General features: G+C 44.6%; 1 protein-coding gene across 4 annotated transcripts in view; it reads left to right on the top strand.

Moving 5' to 3' along the window:
• The first annotated feature begins 14,339 nt into the window (after positions 1 to 14,339).
• The window catches only part of PDE194 (formyltransferase), a 91,224-nt gene continuing 87,079 nt past the window's right edge, over positions 14,340 to 18,484 (top strand). For 2 of the 4 annotated variants that reach the window (XM_087388150.1, XM_087388149.1), the window contains exons 1-3: positions 14,340 to 14,702; positions 14,775 to 14,837; positions 16,274 to 16,408. In XM_087388150.1, the coding sequence (XP_087244276.1) occupies positions 14,526 to 14,702; positions 14,775 to 14,837; positions 16,274 to 16,408 (375 nt within the window). In that variant the 5' untranslated portion in view covers positions 14,340 to 14,525. The remainder of the gene's footprint in view (positions 14,703 to 14,774; positions 14,838 to 16,273; positions 16,409 to 18,484) is intronic. The other 2 variants (XM_087388148.1, XM_087388151.1) reach the window with 2 other exon arrangements.

Below are 18,484 nucleotides of genomic sequence, written 5' to 3'. Positions count from 1 at the left end.
AGTGCACCTGCCACCAAGCCATTCGGGATGCAAACCTGAGTCTGTTCTCAAACCAAATGGCTTGGGCCAACTCCACACTGACCCTGATGTATTACAGTATCTTTGCAAAATCCCACATAAGTTCTGGATGCTCTCCTTAGTTTTCAAGGACAGGGCCACCATGTCATCAACGAATAGCTAGGGGCAGATTTGCTCCCCTGAGGGGAGCACTACGCCCTGCACTTTACCTTCTAGCACACTCTTCTTGATCAGTTTAAGTAGGGGAACATTACAAATAGCAAAAAGAAGTTGGGTTAAGGGACACCCTTCCCTTACCGATCTCCATAACTCAAACTAGTCTGTAGCGCCTCCATTGATACAAAGCACAATATAAGCATCTTGAAGAAGAGCACTGACCATTCTTCCAAGACCCAGTCCAAAGCCAAGCTTATCCAGCTTATCCAGCATAGAATCCCATCGGATTTTGTCATATGCATGATCAAAGGCAAACCCTAGAAGAACACACTTCTACCCTATTTTCTTGAGGCATAGTCTAGCACTAAAGACACATTCAAGATATTTTCATAGATGTCATGACCCTTTATGAAACCATTTTGTTCTCTATCCACCACTCCCATGGAGATCTCTCTAATTCTTATAGCAGCCAGTACCTTTGCAAAGATTTTGTAAGACGTGTTTAACATAGCACCTAACATGGATGTGATTTGACAACCTGGAATCCAAAAAGAAAGTGCCTCCCATGGGGGCTGTCATCCACCATCCCTTTCAGAAGTGCCTCCCACGAGGGCTGTCATCCACCATCCCTCCTCTGAAAGGAAAACCAATCCAATCTATTGGCCTATAATCTTGGCCCCTTCATCTATTGCTCCACGAGAATCCATTTGCACCTTTTGGCCGTAGCATCAATTAAGCCTTTATCCAAAAACAGATCATACTAGGCATCAAGCTCCCCACCCATCAAACCCTTGCTACTAGAGATCATGTCATCAGTTGAGTCTATCATGGGCCAATCACATACTAGGATCCACCTAGGACCTACTACCAATCTATTCAAATTTCTCCAGCATTCAGCCCAATATAATAATTGGAGACATAGATAAAACCCACATTTGAACATGAAAGATGCAATAGCAAGAGGCATCGCAATGAATTGACCTCTTGGATCTCGAAACAATGCTTTATCTCCTAGCTTCTTCTTCGTCAAGATTGCTACTCCTCCTTGTCTCGTCATGGGAGAATTGACAAAGACTTCCAAGCCCTAGTGGTTAAACAGCAATCCAGAGCCCCTCTTTCGACCAAGGCTTTAAGCTCCTGCAGGAGAATGATATTTAACCCCCCATCTCCTTATCACAGCTATGCATCCTTTTTGTTTGATTTTGTCATAGCACCCACTGACATTCCGAGAAACAAGAGACACTTTTTGAGGCACACCCCTACCTCCATCACTATATGAAGGCTTTGTATGCATCATGGAGGAACTTAAATCGGTTTTCCTTACCACATGCACTCCGAGCCAAATTTTTGATTCGCTTCAACATTTCCTTGGTAGGCCTAGGTTGATTGCCTTCTTCCAATGGCAACCTCAAGAAGTCTTTCCTTTGAGTTGGCATCATGCATCTCCTCCTCCACTTCATCTTGATTATGAGGCATACCACTTGCTTGCTCCTCCAAACTGATGCTCCTCCACCACTAGCAAGTTAAGAGTTTGAGCTTTATTACTTGAATCCACACACACCTACCCCTTCAGGCAGACCTAGATCATCAACCAATCAGTCACACAAGTCACCATGGTATTTCTTATAGCTAGGATAATATTGCAAGATGCCTGAATGACAATTAATAGAATCTCTACTCATCTGATAGGCCACAATACTGTTTAGTGGGGGGGGGGAGAGAGAGAGAGAGAGAGAGAGAGAGAGAGAGAGAGAGAGAGAGAGAGAGAGAGAGAGAGAGAGAGATGTTCAAGTCTATGGGCTTCAACAGAATGCAAGAAAAGGAGAGATAGCCTAAGTGTGGAAGTCATCGCTAAAGTGACAACATTTTGGCACAAAAATACAAGAGTTTCTCCAAATAGAAAGGACATCTATAAAAAGCGGATGAGATGCAAGGTGTTTGATGACACATCATATACATGCTTAATACAACGCAGGTTAATGGTTCCTAAACCATCCCGGTGGTTATTTGTGATTGAGCTTTGGGATAGTTTACTTGTTTCATTTCTAAACCAGGATGTACATGTTATGTACACATTCATATAGAGGGAAAGTATAAGGTTGGATCAAAATTTTGATCACAGCTCTTGCATGGAAAATGTGAAGCTAATACAGAGAATTCTTTTAGCAAATGTAAATGCAAGTGACAGAATGTTTGCCATGAGGAAGTCGTATTGATTAAGAAGGGAAACGATCTTCATATGCACACCAAGCTTTGTCCACAAGAGATTGCGTGAATCTGACACACCATGATGCTTCTTCTCAACTTGTGCACCTCTTGCTTCTTCCAAGATGAGCTTTCTTAGCTTAGCGAAGGATAGCCACACTAGGAAAGCTCCCATACGATTGGTAAGTGCATGTAGAAACAACAAGAGATTCCAAGAGAGTCGCAATACACATGCAGAATAACCAAGACCCAGTAGACGCTAAAGCACCGAACAACATGCACGTGAAGCGAAACAGGTCGACTCCTCTCAAAGATGACACAGAAGAAGAAGCAATGATGGTGGTGGGATGTGAGTTCACCATACCAAGCACCCAACTTGATAGGTTGTCTTAGGCAAAGATCAAAGGCTTCAACTAAAACCTCGCTGAGTAGCCACAAGGAATCATACCAAAAAGTTTGACCATGGAAACCCGAAAGCCTAAGCCCAATGATGCTGAGGTCAAACATAAGGCTTGGAAGCGATAATTCGAGCACCAAAGCATTGAAGCTCCATGCACAGTAGAGGCCCAGAGATGACAGAGGTAGTTGAAGAGGGAAAGTCATAGCTTGGACATGCCTCTGAAGATTCTTCCCTACTTGATCGCTCCTTCCTAGCCCCCGACCATACTTTGACATAGATAAAAGAAAACTCATTGACAAGGCAGAAGGCAAGCCTGAAAGCGTGAGCTGGAGAGCATGAGCTAGAGAGCAATCACCTTGCAAGCCAACGACTCGCTCCTCGTCACACGCACTCACACAACCACACTCGGCTTGCTACTACAAGCCCTTGCAACACACCACTAGCCTGGCTTCTTTACCTCGCTCCACGATCTTGCTCTAAACAAACAACGAATGGAGCCATGATGCCTGGTGAAAAGAGAGCCCATGCACAATCACCAAGGCATAGGACGCATGCAACCATGCAAGCTGAACCAGAGCCGCCGTGGGCACCAGCTAGTGCAAAGTTACAAAAAAATCCGAATGATATGTGGAAAGTTCACATTCTCCTTGAAATTGACGTTTCCAAAGCACCCTCTCTAGATCTACACTGAACTAGAAGTTTGTAGAGCCATGCACTGGCTACATTTTTGCTTTTGACAGTATTTGCATCCAAGCTAAGGTGTGAACGATATTGACAGTCCAAAACAGTAAAAAGTTGCAGGAATCTATTTCTTTGTAACTATGGCAAATGCAAGTGGGTCTGATAATATCATCCAGATTGTTGGTGAGAAATTAGATTACCATAACTATCCTATTTGGAAATTTAGAATGGATAACTTTTTTATTGAAAAAGGCTATTAGGATTTGGCTACAGGTGATGAGAAAGAGCCTAATTTTCCAGAAAGAAATGCTACTACAGAACAAGTTAAGAATCATAAAGCTTGGCTGGAAAGAGCACGGAGGGTGCTTCACTGGTTTTCAATATCTATTTCAGATGCCATGGTTATGCAAATTTTAAACTGCAAATCTCCCAAGAATGCATGGGATATCTTGACAAGATATCCTACATCATCTTACAAAAAATCCCAATAATATGTGGAAATTCGCATTCTCCTTGAAATTGAAGTTCCCAAAGCACACTCTCTAATAAATACTTAACGTGAGAATGACCTCTTCGTATAGATGCAAGAAGAAGAAGAAGAAGAAGAAGAAGAAGAAGAAGAAATTTTTGGCTTGCCCCTGGCATGGCCTTATTGATGGTTCGTGGGTTAAGAAGTGAAATTCGATTTATAATTTGATTCGTTGAGGCTCCACTTTTTCATCCCCCTTTCTGTCTTGTTATGGTAGGCAGCCTAGAAGGACGTTATCCTTTTCTAAGCCCTCGTTAAGCCATGTGTCGTGATTATAGGCGTTGATCTTTATAAAGATCCAAGGGTTTGAAACATGGTTTTTAGAAAAACAAAACTTTTGTGAGCTCTCCTTAAGCCGCGTGTACAATTTTAGACCCTTGATTTTAGATTGATCTAAAAGACTAAAACACTCCTTCCAATTTTGACCCAAAAGCATACTTTTTAATTCATTCTTCCCGCAAATCTATTATATAAGGAGGGAGATAATTGCATATTTTCTTTCTTGCCTTGTGTAATTGTTGGACAAAGCTCACGACCTTGCTTTTGAAACTCCAATTGGATAATAGCGAAGATTCAGGTCCAATTTGGAGTTAGAGCCATGATAGAAAGTCTCGCTACCGCAACCTAGTTGCTATTTTGGTCCCATCATGTTCTCTCACACACACAACTTGAATCCCCCTTTCTCTCTCTCTCTCTCTCTGCAAATCTATTATATAAGGAGGGAGATAATTTCATGTTTTCTTTCTTGCCTTGTGTAATTGTTAGACAAAGCTCACGACCTTGCTTTTGAAACTCCAATTGGATAATAGTGAAGATTCAGGTCCAATTTGGAGTTAGAGCCATGACAGAAAGTCTCGCTACTACAACCTAGTTGCTATTTTGGTCCCATCATGTTCTCTCACACACACAACTTGAATCCCCCTTTCTCTCTCTCTCTCTCTCTCTCTCTCTCTCTCTCTCTCTCTCTGAAAATCTATTATATAAGGAGGGAGATAATTGCATGTTTTCTTTCTTGCCTTGTGTAATTGTTGGACAAAGCTCACGACCTTGCTTTTGAAACTCCAATTGGGTATTAGTGAAAATTCAGGGCCAATTTGGAGTTAGAGCCATGACATAAAGTCTCACTAGTGCAACCTAGTTACTATTTTGGTCAGATCATGTTCTCTCACACACGCCCCCCCCTCTCTCTCTCTCTCTCTCCTCTTCTTCTTATTCTCTCTCCTCTGTCTCTCTCTCTCTCTCTCTCTCCCCCCTTTCAATTGCCCGGACAGGCCTGATGAATCCTATCCTATTCAACTTGTTACTTGGCCAGCACTAGGACGTTTTTTCAAATTCTGAAATCCTGTGCTTCCACATGGCACAATATACACCCTTAGATTTTTTAAATTCTGAAAGCCCAAAAGCTTTGAAAGCTTTTGAAAAGCTGCGTAAAAAGCCAACTGCGTAAAAAGCCAAGGCAAAACCTTTAAATATAGGCGAAACGGACGAACGAAAGCATGAAGGCTCTGTAACGTAGGCTTTGCCAAATTCAATCAAGGTAGGCTTCCAAATCTTCTTCGAGATATACAGATTGGAATACCCTGCAACGCTCTTGATCGCTTCCGTTCAAACTTGTTACTTCATTGTTCCCTTCACATCCTCTCCCACCAGCTTCTTCTGTGAGAACACCATTCGTATGCCTCAAGAATCCTCTACTTTGCTTGTCAATTGTGCGTGTTTCCTCTCAGACCATCAGAGAATTGCCTCTTGGTGACCTACGATGTGAATGAGTTTCATGCCAAGGAGTCGAAGTCCTGTGATCACTAGGGCGCTGGCAGTTTGAAAACCAGATTGAGACGACAGAGCGAGTCGAATTGTCGCATGCAGGTTTTTTCGCAACCTCTTCTTCATTTGTGTGAGTAACAATCCTATGAAACTGGCGTTTCCATTCATCTCAGCGACTTCATCTCTCCATCAGAGATGACGAAGACTGTCACTTTGAGCTGACTCGTGAGGATTCTTATGCCTTGCATGCTTTGGCGCTTTCTTCCACCTGCAGCAAATACATTTCTCAAGGAGGCGTTGCAAAGGAGATTTCTTCCAACAAAAACACAAATCGGCGTAAAGGAGCTTCCAGCATTCCCAAGAATTGTTCTTCTACGGTAGTCTCATTTCATTCTAGTGTAATTAGAGTAAGTTGATTTATTGATTTTATATGCTTTGTGTAACCGAGCCGTTTTTCTTTTCCCAGTGAGCATGAGGATTGGCTCATCGTGATAATTGAAGTTTATGGGAGTGTTGAGGGGCATGTTGTCATCTCTACTAGTATCTGCGCATTCTTCCGTTAGCTTTTGTCTGTGAGCATTAGTGGCGACTCATGCTATTGAGTATTCATCGTCTGTAGCTCTAGCTTTGGGTTTTCCCCCCTTGCATGGCCATTGAATCCTTGGCAACGAGCTGGTAGGCTCTTAGCCCTTACTTCATGATTGACGGAGTTGTTCTTGCTAGTAGCTATGGGGTGGTGTGCTTCATTCAAGGTACCGTTGCTCTCTGCCTAGTTGCCGTGCTTCATCTAGTGGAAAGTGCAATCAGCCGGATGCTGTTGGTTATGCTGTTGGCTTTATGACTCTCTCTACCGTGTCTGGATTCCTTGACGTTGAGATCACGTTTAAGAGTGGATGTGAGCTTTCTTTGTGGTTCAGACTAATGTTGTTTTGGCAGTCATCTTTCAAGACTAGTGTTGTTTCTATAGATCTCTTCTTCCAAGAGGGTGTGTCTAGCTTTTGGTCTCTTTCTACTGAATTTTGTTGTCTGCTACTATGAGGCAATTGACACTATCACTTCAAACATCAATAATTGTTGAGTTTGGAGGTGGATGGGATGCAAACATCAATAATTGTTGCTCCTGCAAATCCTGTGAACTGAGTGTGATGAAAAGTGTGGATTGAAGGCACCCAGGGCCTCCTTTTATAAGTGAAGTAGAGCCAACTATCCACTAAAACAGTCCGATGGAGTGCACAACTATGGGCGACTTGTGGTCTGCATGGGCCGACGTGTAGAGTGCAAATATTTGACTGTTTGCTGGCCTAATTGGGCGACTATAACCAGCACTAAGTGGGCACCTATTACTGCTGCTATTGGGCCGACTTGTGGGGCAGTTAGACCGACTATAACCAACTGCCTACAGTGGCCTAACTGCTCTACACATAGGCCGACTGTAACCAACTGCCTACAGTTGCCTAACTTGTTTGTTAGTGCTTGTTTGCAGTTGGTATCGGAGCCAACTCCTGGACGTTGATTCCGACTGTAGGTAAAGGTGAATAGGCTATCCCAGCAAGGTATGCACAAATTCGCTTTTGGGTGTTTCTCTACAACACAAGTCAAAAATCGGTTGTTTGGTAGGGAAACAAATTCGTTTTTGTGTTTGGGAGGATGCAATTGGGTTGCAAAAGTGTCAATGATAACTATTGCCAACTCATAAGATCATGGACATAGTGAATCATTTTAGATATAATAAGATGTTATTTATATGCACTTTTATATTTCCATAGTCGTAATTTTTTGGAATCTTGCAAAGGCAAAAATTGTAACTACAACTGCTCCAAGATGTGTGAAGATGATTACCTTGATAATTTGAACATCTTTGATCGTTAGATTGTGTATAGCTTTTGTGCTTGAATTTATCATCTTTAGGAAATTACACATATGCTAACCAACATATCCAAACATGCAGAACATGAGGAATGCATATTGACTAATCATGATTGTTTTCAGATTCCAACATTCCAGCAAAGAAATAGGCGACTTCTCGTCGAGCTGTGGACGTCACAAAGGATACTCCACGTAAGCAGAATGTACGGTCATTTCAATTCTGAAATGTTTCTGCACCGTCTGTTGCTCTGGTCTGCATTAATGCGCTACACCTCCAACACTGGAGGTGACTATTCGAAACGGGGGGATGGCACGTTCCCCTATGATATATAATTTTTGGAGAGACATGTGCCGGCTCTCCACCATACATTACGTATGGTTTTTTTTTTTAAACACCTCATCTTGAGCACGCACACTTCTTCGCACATTCTGTTTCTGCAAGGGAACATTACATTTGCTTGGTTCGACCAACATACTAATCATGTCTGCAACACTTCTGTTTTCGAGATGTTTGCAGCCTCCAAACGAGTGTCTTCTCCTAAAGGTACGCACAACAAAATGTATTTGCTTGATTCAAGTTATTTTATCAATTCTTTCACCTTCTAAAGATAGAGGTTCAGTCCATTTTGTTTTTCCTGTTGCGTTTAGACAAAACCACGTGAGTGAAATTGTAGCAAAGTTTCGGACGGTTTTTATTATTAATCCCTGTAGGTGTTTAAATCCGAACATAAGACATCGATTCATGTCACGATGTAGAAATGACCACCGGAAACTCCTTCGAACATGACCATTCGTCAACGCTCAGAGCAGCCATAGGTCGAGCTATTCAACTTGATATAACATCAAGAAAGATGTCCTTGAGGCCAGCTACGTCATCGTGGTTGACCATCGCAGATAGATACAAGCAATGGGTTAGTAATTGCGCGGCTATTTTCTCTAGCCTTCAAATCTGCGGTGTCTGTGGCATAACCACGCTACTGTTTGCAAACCAAAGGATCGTTTCTTCGCAAGGCATAGGCATCTCGAGCCACAGCGCCGCACTCGGAAACATGATACTTTTGGATGCCTACAAGAATATGGGCATGCAAGTGACTTACTGGAAATAAAAGCTGCACACGAGATGCCCAGCGGAGCAGATACATTGTGCGGTTGATGCCACAGTACTCTCGGCAGTTGCTTAAAACAAACCACCTCCACACGCAACTGCTAAGTATCATAGATATATCCATTTCAGTTACCACGACTGCAAATGCGATTGCTCGTGGCACACTCGATAGAAGGTCACTTTTAGACAATCCTCTGATATCTTGGCGAAACGTCCCACTAAGCTCGGCTCAAGAAATCGTGACGAACGAGCTGTCAGGTGTGCTCGCATACAACATCGAGAACAATCCAATATTGCGCAAGTACAATTCTTTAGCAGAGCGTGCGGACATCAAGATGGGTATGTGCATCTTGAGTCCTCAAACCATTGCAGGTATCTTGGAACTACACGATGAGACAGCTCCCTTCGAGTTAATGTCAATAGCGGAATCTCAGCCTGAGCTCCTGCTTTTGCAAAACATGGTGGACCCCGCGAACCGTCGCGCCTTTGATGCAAGGGACAAGCATGACTTTGCCTCCATACAGCTACGGGGTACAGAAATGCTTTCATAGAGGGTCGCTTCATTCCACGTCGATGGAGTAGCAGCAGCTGGCAGTGCGTGCGTTGACATAACCATGGAGTCAGCAGTGTTCCCCTTCATGTTCCCTTTCGGACGGGGCTACTATGATGGCTGCATACAGTTCAGCAACTATGTGAAAATGAGAATATGCACCTTATTCTCTATCTACACGCTCTACAAGCCGTACTTGTTGATCATGTTCCAGTTAAAACAGGCAATGATGATTGCCAATTCAAGCAACTCTACATGCTTGCAACGAGACATCGACCAATATAGGAAAGCCAACCTTGCCACGACCGATGAAGACGCAATGAGACACGTGCTTCGCTACAGCATGCCATCAACAATGCCGGGGTCCCCATCGTGGCATCGACGGCAACTGAAGGACCTCATAACGATGGTCGATGCTTGGGGCCTCCCAGATTTCTTTCTGACATTCACTGCAGACGAGGTCACCGATACACGGTGGCAAGAAATTAATGTGATCGAGAGCATCGCAACACATTATAATGCGCAATTCACTTGGAAGGATTGTCCTGTTGAATGCATGGCATTTTTCCACGCACGCTTCCACATGTTCATGCGCAAGCATTTGCTTTCATCCGACAGTCTGCTTGGCCGAATACAACACCATGTCGTTCGTTATGAGATACAAAATAGGGGCTCCCTACACGCCCATGTCATATTGTGGGTCTACCATGATGACCGTCAGCGAATTGCAAATGAGATTGCGGCTTACGTCCCCAGGGACGAGGCCCTGGATCCTCGAAACACAAGGCTGCGAGAACTAGTTCTCAGGAAGCAGTTGCACGTATGCAGGAAAGCGTGCTACGTCGGACCGTCACACCACAGTTGCAAGCACGGCTTCCCTTTCACAACACAGCCAGAATATGAACCCATCCTCGACCCTCTGACGCAACGTTGGTTGTATTACCGGCCGGGACATGAGCACCGAAACGTCGTCCCTTACCACCCTTCTGTGTTACTGTTGTGGGGTGCACACATGAACATACAGCGGGTGACAAACTCTTCAATCTCTCACTACCTCCTCAAGTACGCGATGAAATCTGAACCAATGGGCAAACTGAACATCCGTTCAGAAGACGCCTCGCGCTTGGGGTTGCAACATCTCGACGAAGTAAAGCTGAAACTCATCGCCGCAAGCCTCCTATCAAAACCAACCTCTCCAACAGAGGCCACGCTAAACTGCATGCAGATACCAACAATCACAAGGAGCGAGACCGTTCACTATGTCGACTCCTCGCCACCATCTCTAAGACAATGCATCATCTCGCGAAACAACAACGTCACCCTGCACCCGGTCGACATATACTGCGGGAGATCGAGCGCCATCGAGGATAGCACGTTCTACGATTACCATAGGCAATATGTGATCCGAAAGCCCAAGGAAACGCAACATGGAACGGTCGGTCTTGACCTCTCAGGCAACAGGATCGCAAAATGTGAGCGAGTAGTCAGATTCACTGACTACCACACTGGACATCAACCAGAGGGGTACTTCTACAACGTGCTCTTGCGAAAACTCAGCTTCAGGAATGAAACGGAGCTCATATCACCTGCCAACACAGCTGGATCCTACTTTGTTGAATGCCAAATGCGTGGCCTCATATTGAGCAACGAGGACCTCGAGATGTATGTGACCGAATACACGCAAAGGAACTTGCTAGCGACTGACCACACGGACCAGTTGATCAATATGATATTGTAAAAGGTTGCGATCATCCGAGACTGCCCGATGGAAGCGCCTAACATCGACCAGCAAACCGTCGAAGGGCCAACACACGCGAGGATGTTGGAAAAAATGGCCGAGTTTCGCACCGTCGCCAATGCCGCATTGACAGTACAACAACAAAGAGTCTTCGAAAGCCTAGCTTCAACAAGCTCGGGGCTGCACGTTGTCTGTGGAACACCAGGTAGCGGCAAAAGCTTCTTGATACGGCACTATGTTTTGCACCTGGTAGCGCAAAACAAAACGGCAATACTCTGTGCATCAACAGGGGCGGCTGCGACGCGGCTGAGCGGGATTGCAACCACTGTACACTACCAATTCAAGATCCCTGTGCGCAGCAGTTAGTACCCACTGAACATCCATGAGACGGATGAGCGACACCTCGCAATCAAGGAAGCCAACGCGATCATCATTGACGAGATGTCCATGCTAACAAGGATGACTTTCGATCTCGTGGTAAGACAAATCGTCAATGTGACTAATGGCACATTGCATGAGCCATTCAGACACAAAATGCTCATAATTTTTGGTGACTTGGCGCAATTACCGCCAGTCTGCAAACACCGCGAGGATCTCTGCGAGCCGTGCCACATCACGTCCTCCGCACACTGGGCTCAAGCGAAAATGTACCACATGCAATTCTCGGTGCGACATGCACGAGACATGCCGTTCCTGGCATTCTTGCATACCATAAGACTCAGGACGCCCACAACTGACGAGATTTCCGACTGTTTGGGGCAGTGCATTGTCGACAAGGAAGGTGCATGCCACTTCATCGATGCCGAAACAACCATCATTTGCACGCACAGAGTCGATGTCGCTACCTTCAACGATGAGCTTGTGGAGAAATTCAACACTCCCGAGATGATTGTGCATGTTCAAATACACAGTAACGCCGCGAGCGAACCAGCTCTCAAAGAATGGTTGGAGGACAAAAGCTTCAACGAGATAGGAAAAATTTGCGTGGGGGCGAAGGCAATGATAACGGAAAACATCGACCTCGCAATAGGTGCCGCAAATGGAGCAATGTGCAAAATCAAGAGCATCAATGCAACTAGCAGGGGGGAAATCAACGGTATCACTGTCGTCGTGGACACAACAGCGGCCGTGCTCACATTACGACGCTCGAAGCATCAGCAAAAGGCAATAAATGGAAAATGGTTCCACAAGTCCACATTTCCACTAACCCTAGCATACGCTATCACGGGACACAAATCCCAAGGCGCAACCATATCCAACAAAGCGCTGCTCATATTTCGAGGAGTGTTTGCCCCTGGCCTAGCATACGTGATGTTGTCCAGAGTGACTGAGAGAACGAGGCTGCGCATACTACATTGCCCACATCCAGACATATTCAGACCAATTCCACGAGAGTTCTCACAGCCGACAACACAACCACGCGCATAAAGGTATTCACTACTAGAGATTGAAAAAGGCAGAGGCAAGTCATGAATATGTTACGTCAAACATGCGTGCAAGGAAAATGGTTTTAATATCTTGTCTGTTGTCGAGAACAGGTGCAGAGAATCAGAAAGCTCGGGACATTGCAACATAAGACATGGACGCAGACAAGGTAAATTCCACCAGCATGAAAGAATCTTTTTTTCTTGAAGATTTAAAAAGACGGCTCATTTGAAAAGACGGTGTAATAAGTCGTGCATGCAAGCAGCTATTTGAGCTATACAAAAGCAACGCGAAGGCAACAAAACCTCCACCAGCAAAGAGGAGGTTCTTCCTAACCACAAAGCAATTCCGGCTAGCAAACAATGCAGGAGAACGTCCGGGAGCTTACATCAACGGCTTCAACACGTATGCGGAACTACGCGACTTCATTGACAACTGCAATAGGCGTTTGCCAGCTAAAAGAGAGCCGGGAGGCTTGAGATTCGCAAATGGTACGTAATGCTTCCGAAAATTAAAAAAAACCGCAACAATTGAGAAAAAGAATTAACGAGTTGCAAGAACAACAAACTCATCATGGATTGCACTTCTCCTGCAGGACTCCTCAAAGAGATCCTTGTCGAGCTTGACATTGAGTTCGATGAGACCGATAGGATGATGGAAAGTTTGGAGGGGCAGAAGCTACTAGACACGAAGACGAAAGGGATCACAGCGTATGCGTGCGAGCTGCTGCATTACGGGTACAACGTATCCTTGGAGTTGCTGAGGGACACGACACGCAATCAAGGAACGGCTATACTCGAACAATTCATGGAACAATTTGGAGGGACGCACGACGCGACGCACCCGATGACGACAATGGAGAAGCTTACGTATATTTTCGACAGGGACTTATACGAGGAGCGCTTCGGTATTGGAAACGATCCTTTAACGCCAACAGAGAAAAACCAGGGCAAGTAAATAAATGCATTCTATTATGGACCTCAAACGAAAAAAAAAGACCGAAAACCTCGATGACTAACGTAATTGTCAATGTTTACGCAGGTACGACATTGAAAGACGCGAGCCTCGAGATGAAGGAGGAGCCTCCACTGAAGCGCCCGCGCAAGGGAATCGTGCGAGCCTCGTCGTCTACTGCATCACGTGCAAGCCCAACAACAGAAAATACATAGGGAGCACGACGGACCTGCCGCGGAGGATCAAACAGCACAATAAAAAACCACCGGCGAAAATGAAAGAGGACTTGCAGCTTTACAAGCCCTTCAAAGAAAATTTCGAAATCAAAGTTTTGGAAACAACAGACCCTGTAGACAAAGCACGAACTTTAGAGCAGTACTACATAAGGATCCACAACACAGTAGGTCCATTAGGTTACAACACGCTCGAGGGCCATCCGGCTAGAGCGCGGAAGTACTATTTCCTAAAGCGTAGGAACATAATTTGACCCAAAAAATAAACATTTGTGCCTTCGAAAAAAGGGATCCAATGAAGTTGCAAATGGTGCTGGAACTTTTGTCGTACATGCAATGCAGCTTTGGGTTTGGATTATTCCTGTCACAGTTGCATGCTTCTGTCTCAATTTGGTTTTGATTTATTATTTATACATTTCTGAAATACATCTCCCCGTCGTTCGCTCGAAGTGGAATGACAATAGATTTGATTACAGTGCAAAGAATAGGAATTTGTCTTCCTCCGAAAAAAGAAAAACTACGTTTTACTGTCGACATGAACGACATCAAGTGCAAGCAGAACTGGATGATAACGAAATCTCTACAAAAGATTGCATGCAATTGAACATCAATCTTCTGCATCATTTCTGACAACGTCACTCATGTGAACCTCACCAAGATAGCAAAAGAGAGAAGCATTCATCAAGAGCCCAGCTGGCCAAGCAATCTAGTTTAATAACATGAGGCCGCAAGGCAGGGTCATGAGACGTTGATCCTGGGGATCGAACGCAACACACGCAACAACAAAGAGTAACTCGGGGAACCAACAAGGCTACACACGGGCGAAGGGCGTGAAGGGCAATGTTGGCTGGGATGAGAGTATATAGACAGGCAAGAGTGAATAGGAATCACTTTGTGACCCATGTACACTACTACAAGCAGGCCTGCCTTGATGGCAGCTCAGCTATGGCGACCTTCCTCCTTCAACACTCCGCTTTCCAAGCTACACCACAACTTGCCAACCCTTTCCCCCCGTTGCTTCTCTCTCTCAACATCCCCCTCCAACAAGAAGCAAATAGTTTTCCTTGGCTCCCCCAAAGTACATGCTTCTCTTATACAGCTGCTGTGCTTTGCTTGCTTCAGCATCTTCTGACTTTTCTGATCCTTGTAGGTGGCTGCTGATGTCTTGGATAAATTGCTGGCTGCTGCCCTGGGCGAAAGCTCCATTTTTGAGGTTGGCTTTGATTGACTACAGTTTCGCACCTGTTTACACTTTTCTGGATGAGCATCCTGCATCCTTATCTCAATTTCAAGTCCCAGGTCCACGAGCACTTAGGTGATATTTAATATCCCGTAGTATTCAGATAGTAAAGTGTGAATGATGTCTATCGGCCGCAGAAGCTCATGCATTATGAAAGAGCCAGACGCCAACCAGTCGTAGTTTGATTCGTTTCAAAAATGTATGCCTTGATATTCGATCGTTACAGCACACCACCGTTTAACTATGACCAGCAATAACTCTAGATTCTCACGAGTTGATTCGTGGCACATTTGTGAGGTTGAGAACTTGTCAAACCGATGCTAAAGAAGTTCATTAGTAAGCATCATCCTGGGAAAGCGGAGGCTGTAGTCTAGACGTGTTCTTAGAATGGTTGAGTTTGCCCTTCACCTCCGGAGTGCCGACAGAAACTCAGTACGAAGACTTTGTATAAATGGATGCTCAAGTATGTGTGGGTGTGTGGATTTGTATGTGTGAGAGCATACTTTTATACTATGGTCTACACCCACTGTTGGGCGCTGATGATGTCAGTGGGGATGTCATAGTAGCTAGTCCCTGCTATGCATGATGGAGTTTATGGTTTTCAATCTTATGAGTGACTCTCGTGAGATTGAAACTGCACTATGTTGTGTTTTTAGAGGATGAGTTTGGGAATGTTCTTGGATTCATCTAGGTATATGCTTTTGTCGTATTAGCGGACATGCAAATTTCACCTTGTGAAGTTTTCGTCCAAGTTGCGGCCTGCTGGTATTGCGATAATTCTTTCTATCTTAAATGGTGCGTTGGCCTATCAGCTAGAATTAGATTTAGATGCTCGTTTGGGAGAGACTTAAATGAAATCGTTTAGACTTCACAAGGAGTTGTAGCTTGAATGAAGAGTTTTGGACTACTTTTTGATTAGCCTTCTCCTTTAGTGCTAGCCTTCGTCATGGCTGAGTTTGCCCTTCACCTCCGGAGTGCCGACAGAAACTCAGTACGAAGACTTTGTATAAATGGATGCTCAAGTATGTGTGGGTGTGTGGATTTGCATGTGTGAGAGCATACTTTTATACTATGGTCTATACCCACTGTTGGGCATTGATGACGTTAGTGGGGATGTCATAGTAGCTAGTCCCTGCTATGCATGATGGAGTTTATGGTTTTCAATCTTATGAGTGACTCTCGTGAGATTGAAACTGCACTATGTTAGTGTTTTTAGAGGATGAGTTTGGGAATGTTCCTGGATTCATCTAGGTATATACATGTTCAAGTAATCTTAAAGCATAAGAGACCAAGTCGGCATGCTATTGTCAGTGCTCCTGACGTTGGATTTTTTAACATGTACACACGTTATATAATAAAATTGATCATGGATGATTACATGACTTTTGTTGGATGATGTATGATTTTAGGTTGCTGCTGTAGTAACTCAACCACCTGCAGCAAAAGGACGGGGCCAAAAGCTTCTCCCTTCTCCAGTGGCTCAGCTCGCCTTGGATAGGGGGATTCCTGAGAATCGCATCTTCTGTCCTCAAAAGGCTGGAGAGGTTTCTATCTCTACCCTTGTGTTAGACATTTGATATTGTTTGGTTACATGAGAAAATTTGGGAAAAATCAACAATGCAAACTGGGACTGTCGTTGTGTATGCTGACTCAGAGGTTGTCTTGTCGCCACTAATAGCATGCTTGCTAGTTGGAGGTGAAACAGGCTCGCACACTACATTATATGATATTCTCACGCGTCAAAGTGGTAATTGGGGTCAGCAAATATATTGTGAGTTCTATAGCATTATATAATACACAAGCATTTGCACGATTTAGATCCTGCTTCTGTTTTGCCCTTGTTGCTTTGATGGCTAGGTATGAAGAACTGGGACCTCATTAGAATGATCAGAAATATGTTCTGATTGCCGGATGTTTTGAAACACGTTGTATACTTGCTCTTAATTTTTGACTTTTACTTTCTCACCTTGTAACAATCAAATGAGGCTACCTCTTTCAAGGTTTACCAAATCCTACCTGCAAAACACTTCACCAAATGGATCTGTAGGTTCACCACACATTTTTTGCATCAATGTAACAACGGAATGAGATTGCCTCTTCAAGGTTTACCAAATCCTACCTGCCAGCAATTCACCAAATGGATATATAGGTTCGTCACACATTTTGCACCACTGTGTCATCGCCCCTCTGTAACCTTAGATTGATTCACTGTAGAATTTTGGACTTTAGAACAACAAAAATCTGAATTTGTACGATTGGAAATATTCTAGTCTTACAAAGGTATATATGATTCCCTGCAATGAAAAGATACTATATGTCCTGCAGCCCACAGCAGCAGGACAGCTCTAGCAGCACAAAAGTCAGCAGATGACAAAGCAGGCTAAAGAACGCAGAGTTGGCTTTGTCAGAAGCACAGCCCTACAGCCCTACGAAGAGATGCGTAGGTAAATCGAAGCATAAAGCAATAAAACAGAGAAAGGAAACCCGATGGCTTATGCACGCTTACCAGTCCACTCATAGATGTAGATACCTATATTCACTGGTGACTGTAGGTTTGTTGGAGTTACCCGTCTATATCAGAATTGATACATTATTCCTTCCAGCTGCACAACACAGAATCCTCGTTCAGCATCAGCTCCTTCACCAGCAGCAGTAGCCCTAACGGCAGTAGCTCGAGCAGTTCCAGGTTCTCCTGCAGAGGACAATCAGCCTCAGCAGCATGTCCCATAGCAGGCTCAGGTACTGCAGCAGCCCTCGGGACAGTAGCTCGAGCAGCAGCTCCAGCTTCCTCATGTAGAACTTTCCAGCAGTACGGCAGCCTTTGGGTCAGCCTCAGCAGCCGCCATAGCGGCCTTAGCAGCCTTTCCATGGCAATGGCTCCCCTCAGTTAGCCTCAGCTCAGATACAGCCTTCAGCCATCAGCTCTAGCTCTTGGTGGAACTCAGCATGTAGCCTCAGCCCTGTTAATTGAGGAACAGTTGTAAAAGGGTATCTGGTGATTGCTAGGCCCAAAGCATAAAGAAGAAAGATAGTAGCCTAGCATAAACTTAGTGTTCATGTCTATCTCATTATGCTTCAGTTTACCTCTCTCTTTCTCTTTCAGTTGTCATTTCCATGCTTCCACAGTTAGCCAGGACGAGCTTAGCTTAGTGAGAGAGACTTAGGCCTCATGCAATGTAACACGAGCTTAGCCTAGTGAGAGAGACTTAGGCCTCATGCATGTTACATCGATATCAGAGCCTGAAAATTTCCCTTGAGTTGGAAGGATCAGCAAGGGGCAAGGGAGTGACATCTCAATCACTTTGGTGGGCGAACCAGGACGACCAGCAGGTGTATGGTGACAACCGGCTCCAAGAAGGGCGCATGAGCTCAGCAGGGCCAGCACAATCCGACATGGAGAAGGTGGCAGGATCCACCGTGGTTCTAGACCTGCCTGAGGACCTCCGCCTAGGATAACACCAGAAGCACTATGGCCATGATGAACATGTGAGAACTGAACAGAAGGGAAGAGAGAGAGAGAGAGAGAGAGAGAGAGAGAGAGAGAGAGAGAGAGAGAGAAATAAATTTTATTAGAGTCTTCGGAAGACCGATGGGTCTATGAGACTGAAAGAAAACCTGAT

The sequence above is a fragment of the Dipteris shenzhenensis genome, chromosome 17 (assembly GCF_047967505.1).
Source record: "Dipteris shenzhenensis isolate YYH24624 ecotype China chromosome 17, Dip_SZ_1.0, whole genome shotgun sequence".
NCBI classification, from domain to species: Eukaryota; Viridiplantae; Streptophyta; class Polypodiopsida; order Gleicheniales; family Dipteridaceae; genus Dipteris; species Dipteris shenzhenensis.
The sequence above is the reverse complement of the archived record's forward strand: the minus strand, read 5'-3'. Positions and strand labels throughout refer to the sequence as shown.